At 61.0% G+C, this 19607-nt stretch overlaps 8 protein-coding genes across 8 annotated transcripts; 3 read left to right on the top strand and 5 right to left on the bottom strand.

Annotated features, from left to right (window-relative positions):
- Nucleotides 1-150: 150 nt before the first annotated feature.
- On the top strand, nucleotides 151-729 carry THITE_48458 (uncharacterized protein; the record flags this gene model as incomplete). The annotated part of the gene is made up of 2 exons (XM_003651057.1): nucleotides 151-291; nucleotides 328-729. 2 exons carry the CDS (start codon nucleotides 151-153, stop codon nucleotides 727-729), a joined length of 543 nt encoding a protein of 180 aa, XP_003651105.1.
- A 416-nt stretch (nucleotides 730-1145) lies between these two features.
- Nucleotides 1146-3311, bottom strand: THITE_2111102 (uncharacterized protein). The gene is made up of 2 exons (XM_003651056.1): nucleotides 2969-3311; nucleotides 1146-2891 (listed from the first exon to the last, which is right to left on the bottom strand). Exons 1-2 carry the CDS (start codon nucleotides 3145-3147, stop codon nucleotides 1463-1465), a joined length of 1608 nt encoding a protein of 535 aa, XP_003651104.1. The 5' UTR covers nucleotides 3148-3311; the 3' UTR covers nucleotides 1146-1462.
- A 621-nt stretch (nucleotides 3312-3932) lies between these two features.
- Nucleotides 3933-5795, bottom strand: THITE_2086261 (uncharacterized protein; the record flags this gene model as incomplete). Its single annotated transcript, XM_003651055.1, has 6 exons — nucleotides 3933-4291; nucleotides 4366-4488; nucleotides 4551-4677; nucleotides 4740-5111; nucleotides 5189-5305; nucleotides 5403-5795. The coding sequence occupies 6 exons, from the start codon at nucleotides 5793-5795 to the stop codon at nucleotides 3933-3935; spliced, it is 1491 nt and encodes a 496-aa protein (XP_003651103.1).
- Nucleotides 5796-7065: 1270 nt separating this feature from the next.
- On the bottom strand, nucleotides 7066-8404 carry THITE_2111100 (uncharacterized protein). Its single transcript, XM_003651054.1, has 5 exons — nucleotides 8011-8404; nucleotides 7840-7947; nucleotides 7669-7784; nucleotides 7261-7604; nucleotides 7066-7147 (listed from the first exon to the last, which is right to left on the bottom strand). Exons 1-4 carry the CDS (start codon nucleotides 8303-8305, stop codon nucleotides 7284-7286), a joined length of 840 nt encoding a protein of 279 aa, XP_003651102.1. The 5' UTR covers nucleotides 8306-8404; the 3' UTR covers nucleotides 7066-7147; nucleotides 7261-7283.
- Nucleotides 8405-8866: 462 nt separating this feature from the next.
- THITE_2086259 (uncharacterized protein) lies at nucleotides 8867-10383 on the bottom strand (the record flags this gene model as incomplete). Its single annotated transcript, XM_003651053.1, has 5 exons — nucleotides 8867-8938; nucleotides 9029-9684; nucleotides 9789-9983; nucleotides 10117-10182; nucleotides 10260-10383. The coding sequence occupies 5 exons, from the start codon at nucleotides 10381-10383 to the stop codon at nucleotides 8867-8869; spliced, it is 1113 nt and encodes a 370-aa protein (XP_003651101.1).
- Nucleotides 10384-12937: 2554 nt separating this feature from the next.
- THITE_127746 (uncharacterized protein) lies at nucleotides 12938-14643 on the top strand. The gene is made up of 5 exons (XM_003651052.1): nucleotides 12938-13228; nucleotides 13288-13426; nucleotides 13520-13546; nucleotides 13610-13681; nucleotides 13819-14643. The coding sequence occupies exons 1-5, from the start codon at nucleotides 12991-12993 to the stop codon at nucleotides 14612-14614; spliced, it is 1272 nt and encodes a 423-aa protein (XP_003651100.1). The 5' UTR covers nucleotides 12938-12990; the 3' UTR covers nucleotides 14615-14643.
- A 1044-nt stretch (nucleotides 14644-15687) lies between these two features.
- On the top strand, nucleotides 15688-16361 carry THITE_158682 (uncharacterized protein; the record flags this gene model as incomplete). Its single annotated transcript, XM_003651051.1, has 2 exons — nucleotides 15688-16151; nucleotides 16229-16361. The coding sequence occupies 2 exons, from the start codon at nucleotides 15688-15690 to the stop codon at nucleotides 16359-16361; spliced, it is 597 nt and encodes a 198-aa protein (XP_003651099.1).
- A 777-nt stretch (nucleotides 16362-17138) lies between these two features.
- THITE_47394 (uncharacterized protein) lies at nucleotides 17139-18662 on the bottom strand (the record flags this gene model as incomplete). Its single annotated transcript, XM_003651050.1, has 6 exons — nucleotides 17139-17197; nucleotides 17248-17383; nucleotides 17443-17534; nucleotides 17656-18097; nucleotides 18170-18355; nucleotides 18408-18662. 6 exons carry the CDS (start codon nucleotides 18660-18662, stop codon nucleotides 17139-17141), a joined length of 1170 nt encoding a protein of 389 aa, XP_003651098.1.
- Between the last annotated feature and the right edge of the window lie 945 nt (nucleotides 18663-19607).

Raw genomic sequence — 19607 nt, 5'->3', positions numbered from 1 at the left:
TGAGATCGCTGGCGCATAACCTACCACTCGTTCGCGCCGCCTCAATCACGGTTGGATCTGCAGCCGGGCAAAACACCCGCTTCTCACAAGGTTACGGTCTCCACCTTTCATTCCCCCGTAACGTCCCACCCGCAACCTCCATCCTCCATCATGCCCACCTGGCGTCCGATGCGCGAAAGCGACCTGCCCGGCGTCATGCGCGTTGCCGACGAAATCCACCGCGACCTGCCCGAAGCCGAGGCCGTGTTCCGCGAGCGCCTGGCCCTCTTCCCGGCGGGCTGCTTTGTGCTGGTGGACGAGGACGACGGGGACGGGGACGGGGTCGAGTCGGACGTCGATAACCGCGACGCTGTTGGCGGCTACGTCGTGTCGTTCCCCATCCGCCGCGGCCGGCCGCCCGCGCTGAACGCGCTGCTGGACGGAGGCGGGATCCCCGTCGACGCGGACCAGTACTATCTCCACGACCTCGCTGTGTTGCCGCGCTTCCGCGGGCGCGGCGCGGCGGCGGAGGGGATTGGTAGGGTTTTGGAGGTGGCGCAGAGGTATGCGAGTGTGTGTCTTATCTCGGTGTATGGCACCGTGGCGTTCTGGCGCAGGTTTGGGTTCGTCCCGGAGCCGGTGGACGCGGCCTTGCAGGAGAAGCTGAGGGGTTATGGGCCCGGCGCCACATACATGGTGCGGCGAAACGCTGGGCTAGGGGGACTCGAGGGTGAGCAGCTGCTTGGGTGAAGGACGGAGAGACTGCTTAGTCAAGGAGCATTCCAGACGAGAATTGGAAAAACAAGAGGGCGAAGAAGTGCAGCAAGAGGCAAGGCCGATCTTGAGACGTCTAAATACCTATCCATTCAACCAGTGCTGCACCAGCTGGTCCGTCGAGGTACGGGCAACCTGCAGTACGGCCACCTCTGGAGCGCCGCCAGCGCCATCCTCAGCTGGTGCAGCACCGGCAGCGGCACCTCGGGCCCGGCTTGGCTCGCGACGTCAACCTTGATATGTCAGATCCCTCCCCCTCCCCCCCGACGCTTCGGTTAGGCAGAGGAAATGATTAGCTCACATTGGTGGGACAGTCGGGACCTGCACGACCCAGTGCGTCTCCAACCGCCCCAACGGCTGCAGCTGAGAGGCTTGCAGCGAAATGGGGTGTCCAGGGGGTCTACGAGGCGTGATGGCTGTGAAAAAAGTGATGGGTTTGGATCTGGGCTCTCTCCGGTAAGTATTGGCTCTGTACACCCGGCAGGATAGTGAATACCGCGCTGCCGGGATATCATGATCTCCTCTCATTTTGCCGCACTTGAGCCGTGATGTGCGATGGGTGCTCACAAAGCCACCAGCCCTGTATTTCTATTTCCCTCCCGCGGTTTGTCTCCTAAACCTAAGAGTTTTATTAAGAAGCAATTAGTCTAAATTTGCCATGAACCCCCAGTATCTCAGTAAGGTTGCCTTCTCTTGACGACGTAGTCTATCACATAGCCCCCCTGCCGCCGGCCGCGATATCCTCCGACACGATCTCCATCGCCTTGTCAGAGCCCGAGAACGTGACGCGCCACCTGCGGCGCGGGTCGCGCGGGCGCAGCTCGACGGGGATATCCTGGTCGATGACGGGGAAGCCGGCCTGGGAGGGCGAGTTGTGCCACGTCGGCTCGGCCCACGCGCCCGCGGTGGGCACGACGTCGAACTGCAGCGCCAGCAGCGCCGCCAGCGAGAGGATCTCGGTGGCCGCGAAGTGCCGCCCGGGACACAGCACGTGGCCGCCGCCGAAGGCGCGGAACGCGACGCGGTTGTTCGGCCGCGGCCGGCCCAAATCCGGCCCCGGGCCCGGCTGCTTCTTGCGCGCGAAGCGCAGGTGGTCGAACGCGCGCGCGTCGTCGCCCCACGCCGCCGCGTCCGTGTGCTGCACCGGCGCCGGGATCATCAGCATGCTGCCCTTCTTGAGCAGGATGCGCCCGCCGTCCAGGAGCACGTCCTCGAGGACGACGCGCGGGCCCGGGTTGACGGCCCGGAACCGCAGCGTCTCCTGGAACGTGCTCAGCAGCGCCGGGCACGAGTCCTTGATGCGCGCCAGGTCGATCGCGCTGACCGGGTGGCCCTCCGCGTCCGTGCCCTCGTCCTCGACCAGCGCGGCCAGCTCGCGCCGCACGTCCGCCAGCACCGCCGCGTCCGAGAAGATGTGGTAGAGCACCCACAGCGCGCAGGGCGCGGTGTTGCCCAGCACGGCGAAGGTGTTGCCCAGCTCGCCGCGGCCGATGTCGTCCTTGCTGAGGCCGAACAGGTCGCGGTGGTGCGCGACGCGCTTCTTGACGAGCCCCGAGGCAGTCTTGTAGCCGTCGCGGTGCATGTAGTCGATCATGGCCTTGGCGGCGATCTCGCGCGCGCGGACGAGGCGGGGGAAGAAGAGCCGAGCCATCGGGAACATGGCCAGTGTCAGGAAGCCGGCCTCGAAGGTCTTCCAGGCGTCGGCGACGACGGGGTCGCGGTAGGGGTTTTGCGGGCCCCAGATGGCCTCGGACGTCGAGTCCACCATCATCTTGCGCGACCAGTCGCGGAGGCCGACGACCGTTGGGGCGCCCTGGGCGCGCAGCTTGGCCAGCTCGCTGACGTAGAGCTCAATGGCGCGGCGGTTGATGGCGTCGAGGTCCGGGCCGGGGGCCATGACCGGCATGATGTACTTGGGCCAGCTCGTGCTGAAACCGTGATCGCTCGTCAGGTCCGCCTTCATGACCGCGAGGGCCTCCTTGCTCATGCCGACCACGTCGCCGGCGTCGGCGGCGATCGCGGCGAAGCTGATGAGCCGCCATTGCTTCTGCACCACGGGGATGAGCTCCGTGGCGTTGACGACGTAAATGCGCTGGAATGGCAGCCGCAGCGTGTAGATGGGCAGCCGCGTGGTGTCCCTGGACTCGGGTGTTATTATTGCTCTTTACCTACTTCTGTCACGGTTCGCACGCCGAGGCGGCGTGGGCACACACACCTCAGCCTTATGTAGAAGCGCTCCTTCTCCCGGATCATGCCCACCAGGGGCTGGATAAAGGGGATGCCGGTCAGGATCGCCGGCGGCTCTCTCGCATCCTGGGTCAGGTTGAGAAGGAAGCGGAGGAAGAAGTAGGTCGCGGCGAGGCCCCCGAAAACGAGGCTGATGGTGGGTGCCATGGTTCTAGTTGGGGCCTCTCCGTTTGGAAATTGGCGAGAGCAAGGTAGGAAGCGTGAAGATGCGGCCGAAACGCACCGGGTATGTGGGACATGGGAAAGTTATCCTATGTCGTGTACCGCGTCGACATGGGAGGAAAAAGAAAACTCCCGCAGCCCGGTTTACACAGTATATTTGGACTCTCGTGTGTATTGTAGGATCCAGCTAGTCTGATCCTTTTTTGAGCCAAGAAATTGAACAAACCAATCCTGTCCTGGAAGTTGTTTCTGCCTTGGCCCCAATCCATGATTGGCATCGAGAGAATCGTGGATCTGGTGCCCTGTGGGGACCGGAACGCGAAGTTATCAACGTTATTGGGCGCAATATGGGTGCGGCGCAAAGGCTTGGCTTCTTTTCACCATCCTTCAACATTCAAAAGACGAGGGCTCCCCTGCTAGCGCAACCAGCATTGTTAACCCTCCGTGACGTGGCCCTTCGTCCTGTGCTTGGCAACCAAGGGTCAAGATACTGTGGAAGGCCAGACCCGTTGTCCCTAGCAGAGCCTCCATGACTTCGACAAGCATCTTGACGGCCGTCCAGGGTTCCCGTTCTCGCTGAGGGTCAACTGAACCCTTTGATGTGAGAGCCGGACACGGCAGGATAAGTGAGCACTGGCGCTGCTGGCTAAGTTGTCTCGGGGGGCTGCCTTTGCTAGACTACATGAAGTCCTGCTTTAGGCATTCAGGCTGTGTTATTTGGCAGTTCGGTTGTCGTAATTCAGGGCGTTATCCTCCTTGATTGGGGCGCCTCAGTCGCCGCGTAGCTTTGGGACCGGCCGCCGCAAGCCGAGAGACGACTCGTAAGCGGCCATGAAGCGGAGGAGCAGCTCTTCGTTGTTCTCCTTGGCCACCATGCACAGGCCAAAGGGGCGGCCATTGTAGTGCAGCTGACCCAGTGGTGCGGTAGCGATGGGATATCCTGCTGCCGCCGCGTGGATGCAGAGCGAGCTGTCTCCAGGCCCGACGATGATATTCAGCCCTTGGCTGTCGAAGGCTTGATCCAGGATGCGCCGGCCCACGGCCCGGAGTCCATTCTTCAGCTTCGTAATGTGCGAAGCGTCGTCGGTGTTGTTGAGGGCTTTGATGAGGTCGTCCTGCGCGGTATGTGCTAATGATGATCGGGTGGAGTCAGTCTGGAGACATCAGGCCCGAGAGATGCGAGACTTCTGCGCGTTGACCTACGAGGCGGGAGGCACTTGTCGCTGTTGACCTCGTTGAACCTGACAATATCGTCAAGCGTTCGCACCGGGCATTCCTTGAAGGCACTGAGAAAGCGGGGAATGCAGCCGTTCTTGAATTCCCAGACTTTGAAGCCGAGATGAGCAAGCGGTCAGTGGCGCTACAGCCAGCAGGGCAAAGGGGCTTACAAGCAACCGGCATGATAGCTTGCTCGCCGTCCACTGTCAGCTCCGCTACGTCAGCCAGGCTAATGGGATATTTAACCGCGACTTGAAGGGTCTTCAGCTTTAAGACGATCTCGTCGTATTCGCTCCTCTATACATGATCAGTACGGGGAGACCTTACCAAGTATTTACCTCAGTAGCATGCGAACTCACCATCTGTTCTGCCGTGCCAGGGTGCTGCCGACACATCGCTTCGGCCATCCTCCACACATTGGGATCGAGGAAGCCAATCGAAAGGCCGTCCCAAGTTCCTAGCCCTCCGCGCGAGAATTCGCGGCCCAGCAAAATCTCGGTTAGTACCAGGATATCCTCGGCACACTTGGCCATGGGTCCGGGACTGTCGAAGAAGTCAGTCAGCGTGTACAAACCGCGAGTGTCCTGCACGCCGACCGTCGGCTTGAGGGCGTAGAGGCTCGCCCGCGTGGCCGGCGTGACGATGGAGCCGATGGTCTCGGTGCCCAACGCGAGAGGGCTGAAGCCCGCCGCGACGGCCACGGCGGAGCCTGTTGAGGAGCCGCCTGGGTTCTGCCCGACCGACCACAGGCCGTCAACAATGAAGTTCGTATGTTTTCGCTGGGCCGCCCAGGACGCAGCTCACTCACCGTGTGCCCCAGCAGCGTCTCGCCGTCCGCGATCGGCCCGACATACGGCGACACCGTCTGGCCGCCGACCGCCGACCATCCCGGGGTCGTGTTGGTCGTCTTCATGCCCGCAAACTCCTGCACATACGCAAGTCTGTTCTTAGTCACCCCCGCCACTCCGTGGCACTTCTCTTTGCCGTCGTGGCTGCGCAAGGGAACGGCGAAGAAAACACACCGTTAGGTTGGTCTTTCCCAGGATGATCATCCCGCCGTCCAACAAGCGCTGCGCAACGGCCGAGTTGGCGCGCGCCCTGGCGCCGACGAGCGCCCACGCGCCCGCCGTGGTACCCATGCCGAGCTCGGGGGCCGTCATGAAACTGTCCTTGAGGACGACGGGGATGCCGTGCAGCGGCCCGCGCGGGCGGCCCTGGCGCCGCTCGGCATCGCGATCGGCCGCGGCGGCAAGCAGGAGGTGCCGCGGGGCGACGGAAATGAATGCGTGTAGCTCGGGCTCGTGGCGCTCGATCTGGGCCAGGTATGCCTGCACCAGCTCCACGCTCGTGGTCTTGCCGGCCTCCAGCAGGCGCTGGAGGTCCGTCGCGGTGGCGGTCAGGAGGTCGAGCTGCATCGTCGAGTTCACAAGGCGTTTCAGAGCTGCGTGCTGTCGGTACGCACGACCTTACCAAGGTAGTAGGCTGGCAGGGCGCCTCAACGGAAATGGTGGACGAGGCAGGTTGTCTTGGAGGAATCCTGGCAACTGCTGCCTGGTCAGATAGACGGTGTCGTAGAGTTTGTCAGCCCTGGCCTCATTCCGCCAGCCGCTCTAACCCGCCGCCCCCAACTGCGACCTTACACAGTAGGCATAAGCGTTCCGGAGCCAACGGAGGTTGGGACGCGGTGGAGCCGCGTAGGGGTCGTTAAGCGTCTTGCATAAGCAGGAGTACCAAAGGACCATACCATGTCCCGCATTCACAAAGGATTCAAGGCGTGATCGGTAGGTAACAAGACGAATCGGATACCTACTGCGTAGGTAATTAGTTCTGCCTTTGAGGTCAATTTTCTCGCTGACCTGACCGTCCCGCCTCCTTGCGAAAAGCCTTTGGAGGCGAGTGCAATGAGGATTCAGGGCTGGGAAGTCTACAAGAAGGCAAGTGAAGCAACATATCTTGAGTGACTGCGGGCGACACTTCGCGACTGTGAGGAGCCCGCCATTTCCATTGCTTGGAGCCTTGTAATTCGGCCCGTTAATAACGGGTGTCAACAGAACATGCTCGAGAGCCTTGTGATGACCTTGTCCACAAATGCAAGCAATAGCCTGCCCGCCATTCTGGAAGGCTGGGCTACATCCTGGCAGCCAGCGGTCTCCGTTAGGTGAGGGGATGTCAGCGCAACAGTCGGCGGCGGGTCTCGGCGTAAGAGCCGTACGCGGTCGGCTGGGGCGCGCCGGTTGACAAGGTGTTCGCCGCGCACGGCGCCAACTCGTATGTGGCCGGGGAGTCTGTCTGGACCGGCTGGGACTACCTCGGCGAGCCGACGCTGTATGCCGACTCCGGGGCGCGCAGTTAGTATTTTGGGATCATGTATCCTGCCGGGTTCAAGAAGGATCGGTTCTGGCTGTACCAGGCTTGCTGGCGGCCGGAGTTTCTCATGGCGCACATCCCGCCGCACTGGACCTGACCCGAGCGGGTGGGATTAGTTACGCCCGTGCATCTGTTCTCGGCCGCGGACGAGGCCGAGTTGTTCGTGACTGGGGTGTCGACGGGCAGGAGCAAGCGGGGGAAGTGTTAATATCGGTTTCGTTGGGATAACGTGGTGTGTTTACGCCCAAAAATGTGAGCGTGATGTCGTATTAGGGGGGCGAGCAGTGGGTGGCGGCATCCAGACACAACACCGCTCCCATCACTGTCTCGGACGGCCTTCAGGGGGCTGGCGCTGGCGGTGGTGCGTGTGAACAAGGGAGGTCGGGGGAGATCACCGTCTCTGCTCGGCACGCGGGCTCGGTACGGCCTCAGGTCAGTGTCCAGACGATTTAACGCACCCATGCTTGTGTGTGCGTTGTGTACTAGCAAGCACAAGAGAGAGATCAATCTCACGAGATGGTCGTAATTGTGATATTTCAGACGGAATGGGCGTCGTTCATCCTCCTCTCCTCGGCCCACGCCTTGACACGCGCATAGTCCTTGCACAGATGGACCGCGCCTGTTCCGTCCGTGTCCGGGAGGGGTGCCCGCGGGTTCTGCCCTTCCAGTGCCGTGTCGCTGCAGCAAAGTAGCGACTGCCGCAGGTAACGGAAGCAGTGGTCCATGTGTCTCCGGTGGTCTGGGTGGTGGCGCATGCCGTTCGTGCCTAAGCCATCACGGCCGCGCCACTGCAAGCGACCTCGCCTGGCCAGCTCGAGCTGGTCTGCCACGTCGTTGTATCCTTTCATGATGCTGTGCTGGTCACTGACATCAGCGCTCTCTGCCCTTCCCTGGGGTGCGCATCGGTCGGCTCAACCCTACCAGACAGTGAAGCTGGTGGAACACGGCAATCGAATAGTACTCGCTGTCCTGGGACAGCATCGGCGGCGGCAGGATGTGCGCGGGATCTGGCTGTACGGCTAAAAAGCCGTTCCCGACTTCGGATGGTCGGCGACTCATCGTGACAACTGTCTGGGAAGAAGTGCTGCTTACGGGGCATAAAGGACAACCAATACTCCTCCGTCGCGTTTTCGGACTCGGCCGTCTTGTGGTCTGACGTTGACAAAGGATCCAGCTCGAAGAGCACGGGCCGGACGGGGACTAGACTGAGTGTCAGCAAGCTGGCAACAGTAGATTAAACGGGCTTGGTGTCTTCGTCCTCACACTGCGGAACCAGCCCATTGATCTCTCCGGCCAGGTGCAGCGCCGATGTTGCCCGCCAGTACATAATCCATCCGACCACCGCCAGTACGCCGATGAGAAGCACAAGAGCAGTCAGGAGGAGCTTAACGGTTTCTCTGCGCCTGGCAAGCCTCCATGGTTTCTTGGGTTCTCCCGGCTCTTCCGGGCCGGAGACAGACTCGGCCGCGTTGCGGAGAAGTTGGGCCCCTTCATCCTCCGACGGAGACGGAGGAGGGAGGGCAGGTGACGCATCGATGCTGCAGCGTGCTGGCTCCATCTGCACAAGCAGCCAGTCTTCAATGTCTGAGGAAATACTGTGAGAACCCTAAGCTACAACTGCGAAAGATTGAGGGGTGGGAAGAGGAGAGATTGTGATGACGGGAAACGCCCGTCCGGGTGCCCAGGGCGGCCATCAAATTATAGCGGGGAAGAGGGCAAGCCGTGCTGTTGGTGGCGCCTTTTCGGCCGAACTCCAGATCGATGAGACAAAAGCTTGCAGGACGAGCACCGTGCATGTACATCGCAGGCAGATCATGCCCTTTGTTGTCATGAGAACCCACAGTACGAGAAATCCAGAACGAAATCAAGAACTAACCCCTTCAGTACTTGAATAGAACACTGGTAGCCCTAGATCTTGTCGCCACTCCTAAACCTAATCCAACATCTACTTAGTAGCGACTCCAATGTAGGAATTGCGTTGGTTTGCATTCATGGCATCCCTAGGTATGCCCACATATCACATGTCATCGCTTATCACGTAAACCAGGCTTCTCGTTCGCTTCTCGTTAACCTCTCATGGGGATGGCTAATCCTTCAGAACTATCCAGCAGGCCCGCCATCACTCGAGATCCGGGCTCGGGGGGGCCTTGAACACGGAAAAGACGGTGGACAGGCCGTTCACAATCCGCTCCTGTCACAGAAAAGGGTCAAGGGTTAGTCACTAAACCCGCCGACACAAACCGGGCCTCCCAAGCCCGCACCAAATGCATCACATCCTTACCGTGTACGGCGCCAGAACAACATCAAACCTCTCCCATCGTATATACGCCGGCTCGTCATGCAGGCCAGGCAGCAGTACGATCCCATCGCCATCGGCCCAACCGGCCCCGCCAGCGCCAACCGCCGCAGCATGCAGCAGCCTGACGAGCGCGACCAGCCTGGCGGTGGGCACGCGCAGGTCGGCGAGGTCGTGCGCGTGGCGCGGCAGCGCGGCCAGCGCCAGCGCGTAGCTCTCGCGCAGCGGCTTGGGCGTCGGCCGGCTGTCCGCGTCGGGCGAGCTCTCGGCCAGCACGTCCTGCCGGTCGACGGACCGCTCGTCCTCGCGCTCGACCACGATCACCTTCACCGGGTCGTACTCGTCCCGCTCGGTTCCGGTCGGTTGGGTGTAGCTGCATCGGGGAACGGGGATGGTTGTCGGCGTCGGCGGCGTCGGCGGCGTGGTTGCGTTGGTGTTTATGGTCTCAGCCGAGGCTGTGCCTGCGTGCGAGACCGGCTCCGCTAGGCTCCGGAAGAGGTACCGCCGCAGGTCTTGCGGGTCTCTCCCGCGGAGGGAAACGAAGCCGGCACGGTGGGGACCCCAGTTCTCCCCTAAACGTAGACCATGGCACACGGGCCATCTGAACGAGGGGAAACCGTACGGGGCAGGGTCCCGGGTCACTGTTCAACAAACGTCAGTTGTCTTCTCTTCGTCCGTGATCCCCCTGGAGACGGCGGGGAGGAAGGCCGGGAGCAGAAGTGGTTGGCGCACGGGTCTGACATACGGAGGCAGATTGCGCGCAAGAATGCGTTCTCGTCCACGACTGGCGCACCTGACGGCGTGCGGGCGCATGGGAACGGAAAGGCGGCGTGCCACGTCAGGATGTCGAACAGAGCGGACAAGCCGACCGCGTCTACCGCATCCTTGCCGCCGGCGAGCCTCGCCTTGATGACGGACTCGAATTTCCCCTCGGAGATGGCTGTCCAAGCGGCCGGTTAGCATCAGAGCGGGCTGTTGTTTGGGCTGGGCGAGCGGGGTTGCTGAGGACTTGCATGCTCCGTCCGGAGTCCGGAGTCGGTGGAATGCTTCCCGGATGCTGGATACCTCGGAACGCCCTCGCGCGCCGATGGCGAGAAAGGGCTTCAAGAGCGTCTCGGTGTACCTCTCATACACGGCGGCTAATAAGAGGCAGAGCTGGTCAGCCCGGTTTCGGTCCTGCGCTACAGAAGCCGTTGTCTCCGATTAACATAGGTACCTTGGCTCATCAACCCCTTGTTCATGAAACGTAGGACCCGGTTGTTAGAGCTCTGGCGCCAGGGGCTGAGGCCGTACTTGTCGTAGCTCTCGGAGCTGATGATGTCGTCCGGTCCGATTTCCATGGGAAATTGGAGCCGTGGGCCGATAATGTTCTGGACCCTCAACAGGATCACTCAGATTTGGGTGATGGTGATGACTCGTGTAACGTTGGTGGGACTGCGTTGGAAGAGGCAGATGAAAGTGGGTAAATAATTTGCGGATGCCTGCAGGCAATCTGAGAGCCAACAACCTCACCCAAGTCTTTGTGATTGGAGGGAGGCGCCTCTCTGTGTTGGGGGCTGTGATGTAAACCCGGCGCGCGCTGAGAGAACTTGCACGAGGATTGAGCCTTGCTTGCTGGCCTCAACTCGCTCCCCTTCCTCTACGGCTCAGGGATACGGCGGCAAGAAAACGAAAGGAGCAACGGCCTGCTTTGTTCACCGCCTCTTAATTACGCCTCAGGATGCTGACGGTATGGGTATGGGTTGGAGGCTGCCCAACCGCCTTGCTTGAACTTTAAACTCACCACAGCCGTTGACGACCGCATTTTCCTCTATGACAATGGGAGAAGTATTTTGCTGCCGCCTGAAGTGGGAACGTGCGGCCGTGGCATCGCGTCGAGGCCAGCTCCCGAAACAACACAGCTTCCGACACTAGCACACCCGCGTCAGCGGCTGTCTGGACGGAAAGAGAAACAGCGCTTCTCTCGCCGTGTATAAGCTGTTGGAGTGGCTCGCTCGACAGTGCTGCAAGTTCGCGACATCTCATCATCTCTTGGCGAGCTGAGTTTCCTGCTGTTTACTCACTCTTACGCCTGAATACCACCACGGCCTGCGTCTACGCCTCTCAGAACATTCCAACATGAAGTTGGCTGCAAACGGAAAACGTGGCGGGGACGAGATTGCTTGACACTCAGGCTGGTAAGTCCTTTAGGTGAGGCCCCCGGGCCATGAAGCAGGCTGCGTTGCAGGCTGCTTTGGGATCTCACTTTGGCCATGCGATTTTGGTTCGTGGCATTGGTGGTCGAGTGAGATGGAGGGGTCCGGCAGGCCGTCGCCTCCAGCTTGAGGCGTTGATGACACACCTATCTAATATAGCAGTAGCACAGTGCTGGGTTATGAGATGCTCCTGATAGAGAACTAATTAGACATCCGCCAAGGAAAAAGAACCGCGCCAGCCGAGGCGAAGGCGCACATCCATCAGGCACGACAGAAAGAATACCTTACCGTTCCCAAGGTGGGGGAACACTGGATCCGTGCTGTTGTAATACTGGCTTTCGGTTGTTTCCTTGAGGAGGAGACATTGAAAAGAGACGGAGTCAATCAGTTGACTCGCACGCCGCCCAACACCCTACCCGAAAGCAAAAGGAACAGCGGGGGATCTTGGCTGCCCTCTGTGGCTCCAGAACAGAGAGGGGCACAACAAAATTGGTGGGCGCCCCCATGAATAGCGGACAGCTACCACTAACCCTAACCCCCAAATAACTAGGTAGATAAAGACCTATGTTTGAAGTTCAATACCAAATTTGAACATTTGGCGTGTCGGGGCCTGTCTGCTTCAAACATCATTCCTGCCCACCAATTCTGTGAAGAACAGAGGGCTGCGCAGTTTGCTTTTGCCCTACGAGTCCGAACCTGGAGCATGATCGACACGAAAGAAGGGGGATTATTTGAGCTTAAAATTGCGGAACACACTAACTGTGTAAGCCCGGGGTCAGCCTGTGGGCCCACGCAGGCAATTTTTTTGGGCACGACCAAGTCACGCCGTGAACGGCCGTAACTCATCACTCCTCTGCTCGGCGCCCCGAGTCTCTGTTTCCAGCCGTCCGTCCACGCGCCATGCACCATCATCGCCAATTCGATAGTTACATGCGTCTTCCGACTCGACTCCCATTTCAGATCGTCCAGTGGGCTCGACTGGGAGCTCGAGGCAGGTCAGCCGTGGATACCCTTGTCGCGAGCGCTTGTCAGCTGCGCCGCGAGTGGAAAGCGGCGCGAAGATGGCCCGAAAGACGGCATGGCGCCGATCTTCTCGCAGCCCGCCCCTGACCTCTCTGGGCGTAGTGTGGCTCGTTACACAGTAACACAGGAGTTAGTGCAAGCCGCTGCACCAGGCCTTCGGCGTCTGATTCGTGAGCTGCGCAGTGGATGGGCCACACTCGTGCATGACCGACGGGAGTCCAGCGCGCGTCAACCGACACACGGGGGAACGGGGAACGAGGGGGAAAAAAAAGTCAAAGGAAGCTTCCACCACATGGCTCTCCAGAGCGGACGGTGCTCCTTGGCTCGCTCCCCGCTCGGCGGGAGAGCGTTGCCTGCAGCATCGCACTGTGAAGGACTGTGGAATATGCCTTGGGCTGTGCGGCTGAGGCCCAACTGCGCTAGCGCGGCATGGTGATTCAGGGATCTCGTCGTTCCTCGTGCGCTTGGTGGCCTTGGCACGACGCGAAACGGCAAGGTGCGCGAGAGTTGCCAGGACCAGGCACACTGGTGGGTGGACGGCCAGTGAGAGAGCGCGGGTGGTCGCAAAAGTTCACTGCATCGGCTTTCCCCAGCTGTCGTTTTCCGGGAGATTGCTCCTTTTCTTTCCTTTTCCTCCTCCTCCTCTCCCGCTCGCTGCCTTCGCCCCGTCCCAGACTCTCACCATTGAGAACGGACGGGCCCAGGAAAACCCCAACGCGAAGCGCAAGCATGGCCGTCATGAGTCTCCGTTCGCTGGTAGCCGTCTCGGCCCTGCTCCCGGCCGTGTCCGCCGGCCTGGGACGGGAGCAGCCGATTCCGCCGGGCGCCGTCCAGACACCGGCCCCCAACCTGAAGGATGCCGGTGCCTTCCAACTCCTGCCGCGCGTGCTCACCGCGGCTCCGGCCCCGAGAGGCATCCTGCAGAAGCGCGACACCAACACGTGCGGTTATGTCGATGGGAACCCGAGTGAGTTGATGTCCCCCTCTCTCCATCCCGCTCGAGCCTCAGCGCCTGACAATCTCCAGGGTCCGGATACATCTGTGCTGCGCCTGATGCCGAATGCCTCTACAACACGCAAGCCTCCGCTGTGGGCTGCTGTCTGACCACATCATGTAACATCTACACGGCCTGCTTGGACTATACCGACTCCGATCGCAGCTCGACGTACGTCAACTCCGTGCTCCTGGTGATTCGCTCACGCCAAGCTGGTCCTCCCGTTGCGCCATCAGGAAACAAACGGCTAACATTGATGAGCAGATTGAACATGGACCGGACTAGATACTGGTAAAGCTCGCCATCGCCATCGTCTTGTTGTGTAAAACCCGGCCACGAAACTGACCGCATTAGCTCGGACTCGGATTACCCGTCCTGCGCCGTCCTGAAATACGCCGACCCGACGGACTCTCTGTACGGCTACACGTACGTCCAACCCGAGTTCCTGTTTTGTCGCTGACGGCTTTGGGTGGCTCATTTCGTCGCCCCCCGTTTCCTCCTACCACCCCGGTTGCTGTGCTGTCCCTGTCCCGATCAGGAACGAAGTAACTGATGTCGCGCAGAATCCCCACCTGCGATACCGTGCACACGACTCGGCTGTTCTATTTCGACACGTTGGACGCCACCGGGCGCACGACTGCCCCCCCAACCACGAGCTCATCGTCCTCGTCCACGACCAACCAGCCTACTACCAGCAGCGCCCGCCCGACTCAGGGATTCACTAGTGGCGGCGACTCGTCCGGCTCGTCCAACTCGCCCCAGCCTACCGCCAAGTCTTCGTCCACCCCCGTGGGACCCATCGTCGGCGGCGTCGTCGGCGGCGTCGCCGGCCTCGCCCTCATCGGCCTCCTCGTCTTCTTCCTCATCCGCCACAAGAACAAGAACTCGCCGCCCCCACCGCCCGTCAACCCGGCCATGGCCCCCGCCCCTGGCTACATGCCGCCCCCGGGAGGACCGGGCGCCTACCCGAGCCAGCCGCCGCCGCCTGACACGGCCGCCGGCGCGCCCGGCGCCTTCGATCCGCGCTACAGCATGGCCAAGCCGGCCATGGCGGCCGGCGTCATGCCCGCGAGCCCCATGACCCAGCCCGGCAGCCCGCCGCCGGTGTACTACCCGCAGATGCAGCAGCAGCAGGGCATCTCGCCGTCGCCGCCGCCCCAGCAGGGCATGGGCATGGGCACCCCGCCCCCCCAGCAGATGCAGATGCACACGCCCCCGCCGCCGCAGAACGGTGGATACGTGCCCTACCCCGGCCCCCAGCAGCAGCAGATGCAGATGCACCAGATGCCGCCGCCGCAGTTTGGGTCTGTTGAGTTGCCCACTCAGCGTGGCGACGGGCAGCTGCATGAGCTGTCGTAATGGGGCTTGAAGAGGCCCAGGCAGTGGGGGTGAAGGAGGTGGGTGGTGAAGTGGGTTAGACGGGTTGCTGAGCGCAACACTTGACTACGGTGTCTTTTCTTTTTTCGACTGTACATATTTACAAGCTGTAACTGATTTGCCTTGAGATTGAGCTTTGCAGGCGGTAATAGGATACACACTGAGGAGGCACACATCGTTTTAGGGTTGCCGCATCCGGAATTGGTAATTCTACGGCTGGCTTGGGTTCGACTCGCTGCGACTCTACGTGTTGTGGAGGTGGCTTGCCGCATAGCTCCGCTGTGGATGAGTCCGAGGCTGCTCGGTTTTCAGGGAAGGCGGATGCGAAGAGCCGAAGTCATGGTTCCGGAATTCTTCGGCTGCCGTATCGTGGATGGATATAAACACAACCCTCGCCAGATAATGAGTTGTCGTTAATCACCAACCTGAGGTCCGTCTTCAGGCCTCCATGGAAGTCGAGCGGTGTCCTGCTGGCGTTGCTTTTCCGCGTTCGACGGACGTGCCTCAGTATTCGTACACGGCCCCTGGTTCTGCGACGTGTTCCCGCACCCCCGGTCAAGCGGGCTAGCGACGAACTGAACGCCATGAACGTCGAGCTGAAGTCGGCAGAAGCGGGTTGACCCGACAGCGTGCAGACTGCAGAGGCCTGAGGCGTTGTGTGGACTCACTTGTCCCCGAGTCTCCAAAGAAACCTGGAACCGTCCGTCGTTGGTCCAACCCAAAGAAAAGTACAAGCCATCACAGCAAATCGCCTTCCGACCCTGGCCTACATCGCGGAAGCACCCGCATCTCCCGAGTCCAATGACGGGGATGCTCCGGGCGTCACTGGTCCCGACCGGTCCCCCACCAATGCTCCTCACAAACCCTGTTAGCCGCCGCAGGGTCCCATCACCGCCCCCTACCTAACCCCCCTTCCCCCGGCGATAGAACCACCCGGCGTACCCTCTGGCAGACGGGGCCGTTCAGTTGCCGGAGTTAGCGCGACCTGCGCCCGACCGGACTTAACCCCAGATCCACGGCGCGGCAGGTACGCGGAAACCAAGCTGTCTGTCGGCATGTACAAGACTACGTCGTTCCCGGGTCCTTGGCTTCGACCCTTGTTGTCACCTTGCTGGCCGTCAGTGGGGCAGGAGGCCGGAGAGAACGCGCCCGGCGGGGTGGTCGCGCTGCACGAGCGGGAGGTGATGAGGGAGTCCAGCATCCAGGTGTGGGTTTACAAACGTGCCCACGTCGTGGTGGGTGAGATGAGCGCGGGCGAGCCGCGGGAGATTTGGTCGACCGGATCCGCCCAGGAGGCGCTGTTCGGGAAGGTCAGGAGAGTCGCGCGCGAGCTGTGGCCGTGGTGGAAGAGACTCCTGTCGCTGAAGTCGATTCAGGGCTTCGCGCTGTATCGTTGCTACCTCGAGAATGAGTCTCACGAAGCGGGGGAGCTGGACGACGAGGCCGGGGCCGTCCTTTACGAGCTCTGGCACGACTACAACCACATGAAGAAGGACGGTGGTGGTCGTGGCTGCCTTGGGTCAGCAGCATCTCAACAGGGGGGTTATCATCGGGGATATTGGACCAGAACACGGACGTGATCGCGGCGGACAATAGGACCACAACGCAGAACGCCATCATCTCCGCCACCGCCGAAGAGAGCAGGGTCAACGGTGGACAAGCCGACAAGGCGCCGTGTCTGGCGCTGTCGCTCTGCGTCAAGTGGTCCGTCCAGAAGATCGCCATCTAAGGTGTAGTTCCCATCCTTCTCAGTCTCGCCATCGGATTCTGGTTCCGGTATTCGCATGATGGGGATCGGGTGGCCGCAGTGCAAACAGCTTAGGCCATCTCCTCCTTCATCACAGGGGCATCCGGGGGTGAGTGAGACGCTTCCATGTCCCCTTGGCGGGTCTATGGCCCGTGGCCATGTTATATGCAAGCTAGCAACCTGCGTCAACTAGTCGCTCTCGCCTTGCTTGCCTCATCACGCAGCTGGGAGACGCGTGAAAAATATCCTCATCGATACCGGCCAGCACGGATAGCACGATCGACAGGACATCTTAGCGGGGTTGTTGCCCCATCTCTCGGTCTTCAGCCTGCCTGCCGTGCGTGGCGAGGAACGTGCCGGCCTCGATCGGATCGTCTTCTCACATGAGCCAGTCGTAATCCCTCAGGTCTCCGTCATCTGGCGGTACTCGGGCCAGAACCCGTTCGCAGTTCGCCAGCTAGCTCCCCGGGGATATTGTCGCCGTCTCAGGCTCTCAGACCCGGTTGCTCCACACCACGCATTGCATCTTTGAAGCGGTGAAATTGATTCAGACATAAATTGATCGGATACGTCATTACGCTCTACAAACGAATAGCTTTGTGCTCTGCCTCCGCATTCTTCCGGCCTAAGAGTGCGGAGTATCACGAAACAAACTAGAGGAAGAATCCCAACCTGGAAGACTGTAATCCACCAACTACTTACGGTATGCGCAGCCTTTCCAAGGTGAAGCAACATTAGACAGCCCCTAGCACCCCAGCACTAAGCGTCGGAGATCCCGTTGTAGGCGATAGCGTTGATCGTGCCGTCGGGGAGGTCGGCTGTGCGATCGTGTTAGCTATTATCAATCATTTCCGCGGATCTGACGTACTGATGGTGCCCAGCGTGGCGATGTCCTTGATGTGCTGGCAGAGCTGGGCGGGCGTGGTGCGGCCCAGCAGGCCCAGCAGGTACGCGCCGAGGCCCGTGATATGCGGCGTGGCCATCGAGGTGCCCGAGATGGTGTTCTGGCGGTATGTTAGCCGGTCACAGCTATTGACGATTGAACTCGGAGCCGGTGGCTTACCGTCTCCGTCCCGCTCGCCCCGATCCAGCTGCTCAGCACGTCTACCCCGGGCGCAAACACATCGACGACGGAGCCGTAATTCGAGAACCAGGCTATACCAGCAAGATCAGCTATCTTCTCTTCACCGGGGGCTTTCGCAACAACTGAGAGTCATCACTCGGAAGTTGTGAAAATGGCAGATTGGCAGAAGCAGCTCGAATGGGCCAAGCTTACCCCTGGCATCCGACGAGTCCGTCGCGCCGACGGTGCACGCCGTCGGCTCGGACGCGGGCGAGTAAAACGCGGCATCGTCGTCGCTGTTCCCGGCCGCGACGGCGAAGAACACGCCCTTGGCGACGGCGGACGCGACGGCCGCGTTGACCGTGCTGGACCTGCCGGAGCCGAGGCTCATGTTGGCGACGCTGCCGTTGGCGCACTGGCCGGCGGCCGTGCGGTTGGCGCTGTCCGACGCGACGAAGTCGATGCCCGCGATCACGGACGACAGCGAGCCCGAGCCGCTCGCGTCGAGCACCTTGACGCCGAACAGGCGCGTCTGCTTGGCCACGCCGTACGCCGCCGACCCCGTCGTGCCGGCCACGTGCGTGCCGTGCCCGTTCAGGTCCGTATCCGTGCTGTCGATGAAGTTGGCCAGGAACGTGGCCCGGCCTTCGAATTGCTGCGCCGGGGTTTAGCATGACTACTTCAACTGTAGAGTGGCAGGGTGGGGGAGGACGGGGATGGGACGCACGGTGTGGTTCACTTGGATGCCCGTGTCGATGATGTAGGCGCAGGTGCCCGTCCCTGCGCTCGAGTCGTACAGGTACGTCGTGGCGTTGACCTGGCGGTGCGAAATGCGCGCCAGGCCCCAGGGGACGTTGTTCTGAGTGACGACGCTGTTGATGGTTACCACGGCGTCTTGCTCGATGAACTCGACCTGGATGGGTCAGCACCTTTACAGTTGAGCGGGCGTTTCGGGCTATGCTCACCTCGGGGAGCTTGCGAAGCGACGCTAGCACCTGCGGGCTCAGCGGGGCCGCGAAGCCCTTGAAGCTGCCTGCGCGGTAGACATGCTTGGTCGGCGCCGAGTTGAGATGGCTGATGGCGTTCTGGAGGCTGCTCTCGGACGCGCCGTCCTTCAGCTTGACGATGTAGTGGCCTGGAATGAGCTGGCTGGCCCTGGGCAAGATCACGGGCGCCGCAAGTGTGAGGGACAGGAACGAGGTCCAAGTGAGGAGATGCATGGTGAGTTAACTAGCCGGGGACTTGTTGTTTGGGGCGATCGCGGACGAAGCTACTAGACTCGCGTTGGCTCTGTCCTTGCATCTCCCTCTCGGAGCGGACATGGAGCCTGTATTTATCTTCGTCAGGCCAGACGATGCTCTCCCAAGCGTTATCTTGACCTTCCCCTTAGGGACTCCCATACCCAAGGTCGCCAGTGGCACCTCGAGCTGCAAGAGGGAAGGTCCATGTGCTGACAGCATCGACAGGATGCCTCGCCCCCTCCATGACGGGCACCCTCAGCCCTCCGCAACATCACCTCGATGCTCTTACCTACCGAGATAGGCTTGGCTTGGCCCGCTGGAGGTTTGCGTGCTCCGGCGCGCCCGTGATGCGGGCGGCGGTGGGATGGTTGGTGCATGTCGCCCGCAAGGATTCGGCGCCGCATGACGGTGGTGCAAGTCGGCCTGAGCAACTGGCATCAACGTGGAAGGTCGCCAGTGAAAAACGCTCGGACGGTTACCGTGTAGTTGCGTTCGGGGATTATTCGTTCTGCCATGAAACGACGGAAGCGTCGGAAGGACAGCGTTGGGCCCTAGGGGGTTGAGACACCGGGAACGAGCCGCAGTTCGTGTACGCAAGCGAACCGCTCCCGCTCCCGTGCAGAAGCGAATGTGCACGTCGTTTCCGGCTGCGCAGCCGAGGAGACCCGTACTCTGCCGCAGCGTAGTTCTACAATCACAGGGGCTGGTCCAACCGTTGGCATGGTTACATGAACAGGAACAGAAAGTGGTAAGCAGATGCATGGCCACGTGGGGGTCTTAGAGGACTAAGCCAGATGAGCAAGAGCCGAGCTCTCTGACGTGTGACCGTCATCCTGCCGGCCAACAGCCGACGTTATCGAGCGCGCGAGTGCCAAGCTGTCCAAGTCCAACCCTTCAGGGTCAAGTTGCTGTTCACCTTCCTAT

This window comes from Thermothielavioides terrestris, chromosome 1, assembly GCF_000226115.1.
Source record: "Thermothielavioides terrestris NRRL 8126 chromosome 1, complete sequence".
Classification (NCBI taxonomy): Eukaryota; Fungi; Ascomycota; class Sordariomycetes; order Sordariales; family Chaetomiaceae; genus Thermothielavioides; species Thermothielavioides terrestris.
This window is presented reverse-complemented; position numbering and strand designations above follow the sequence as displayed.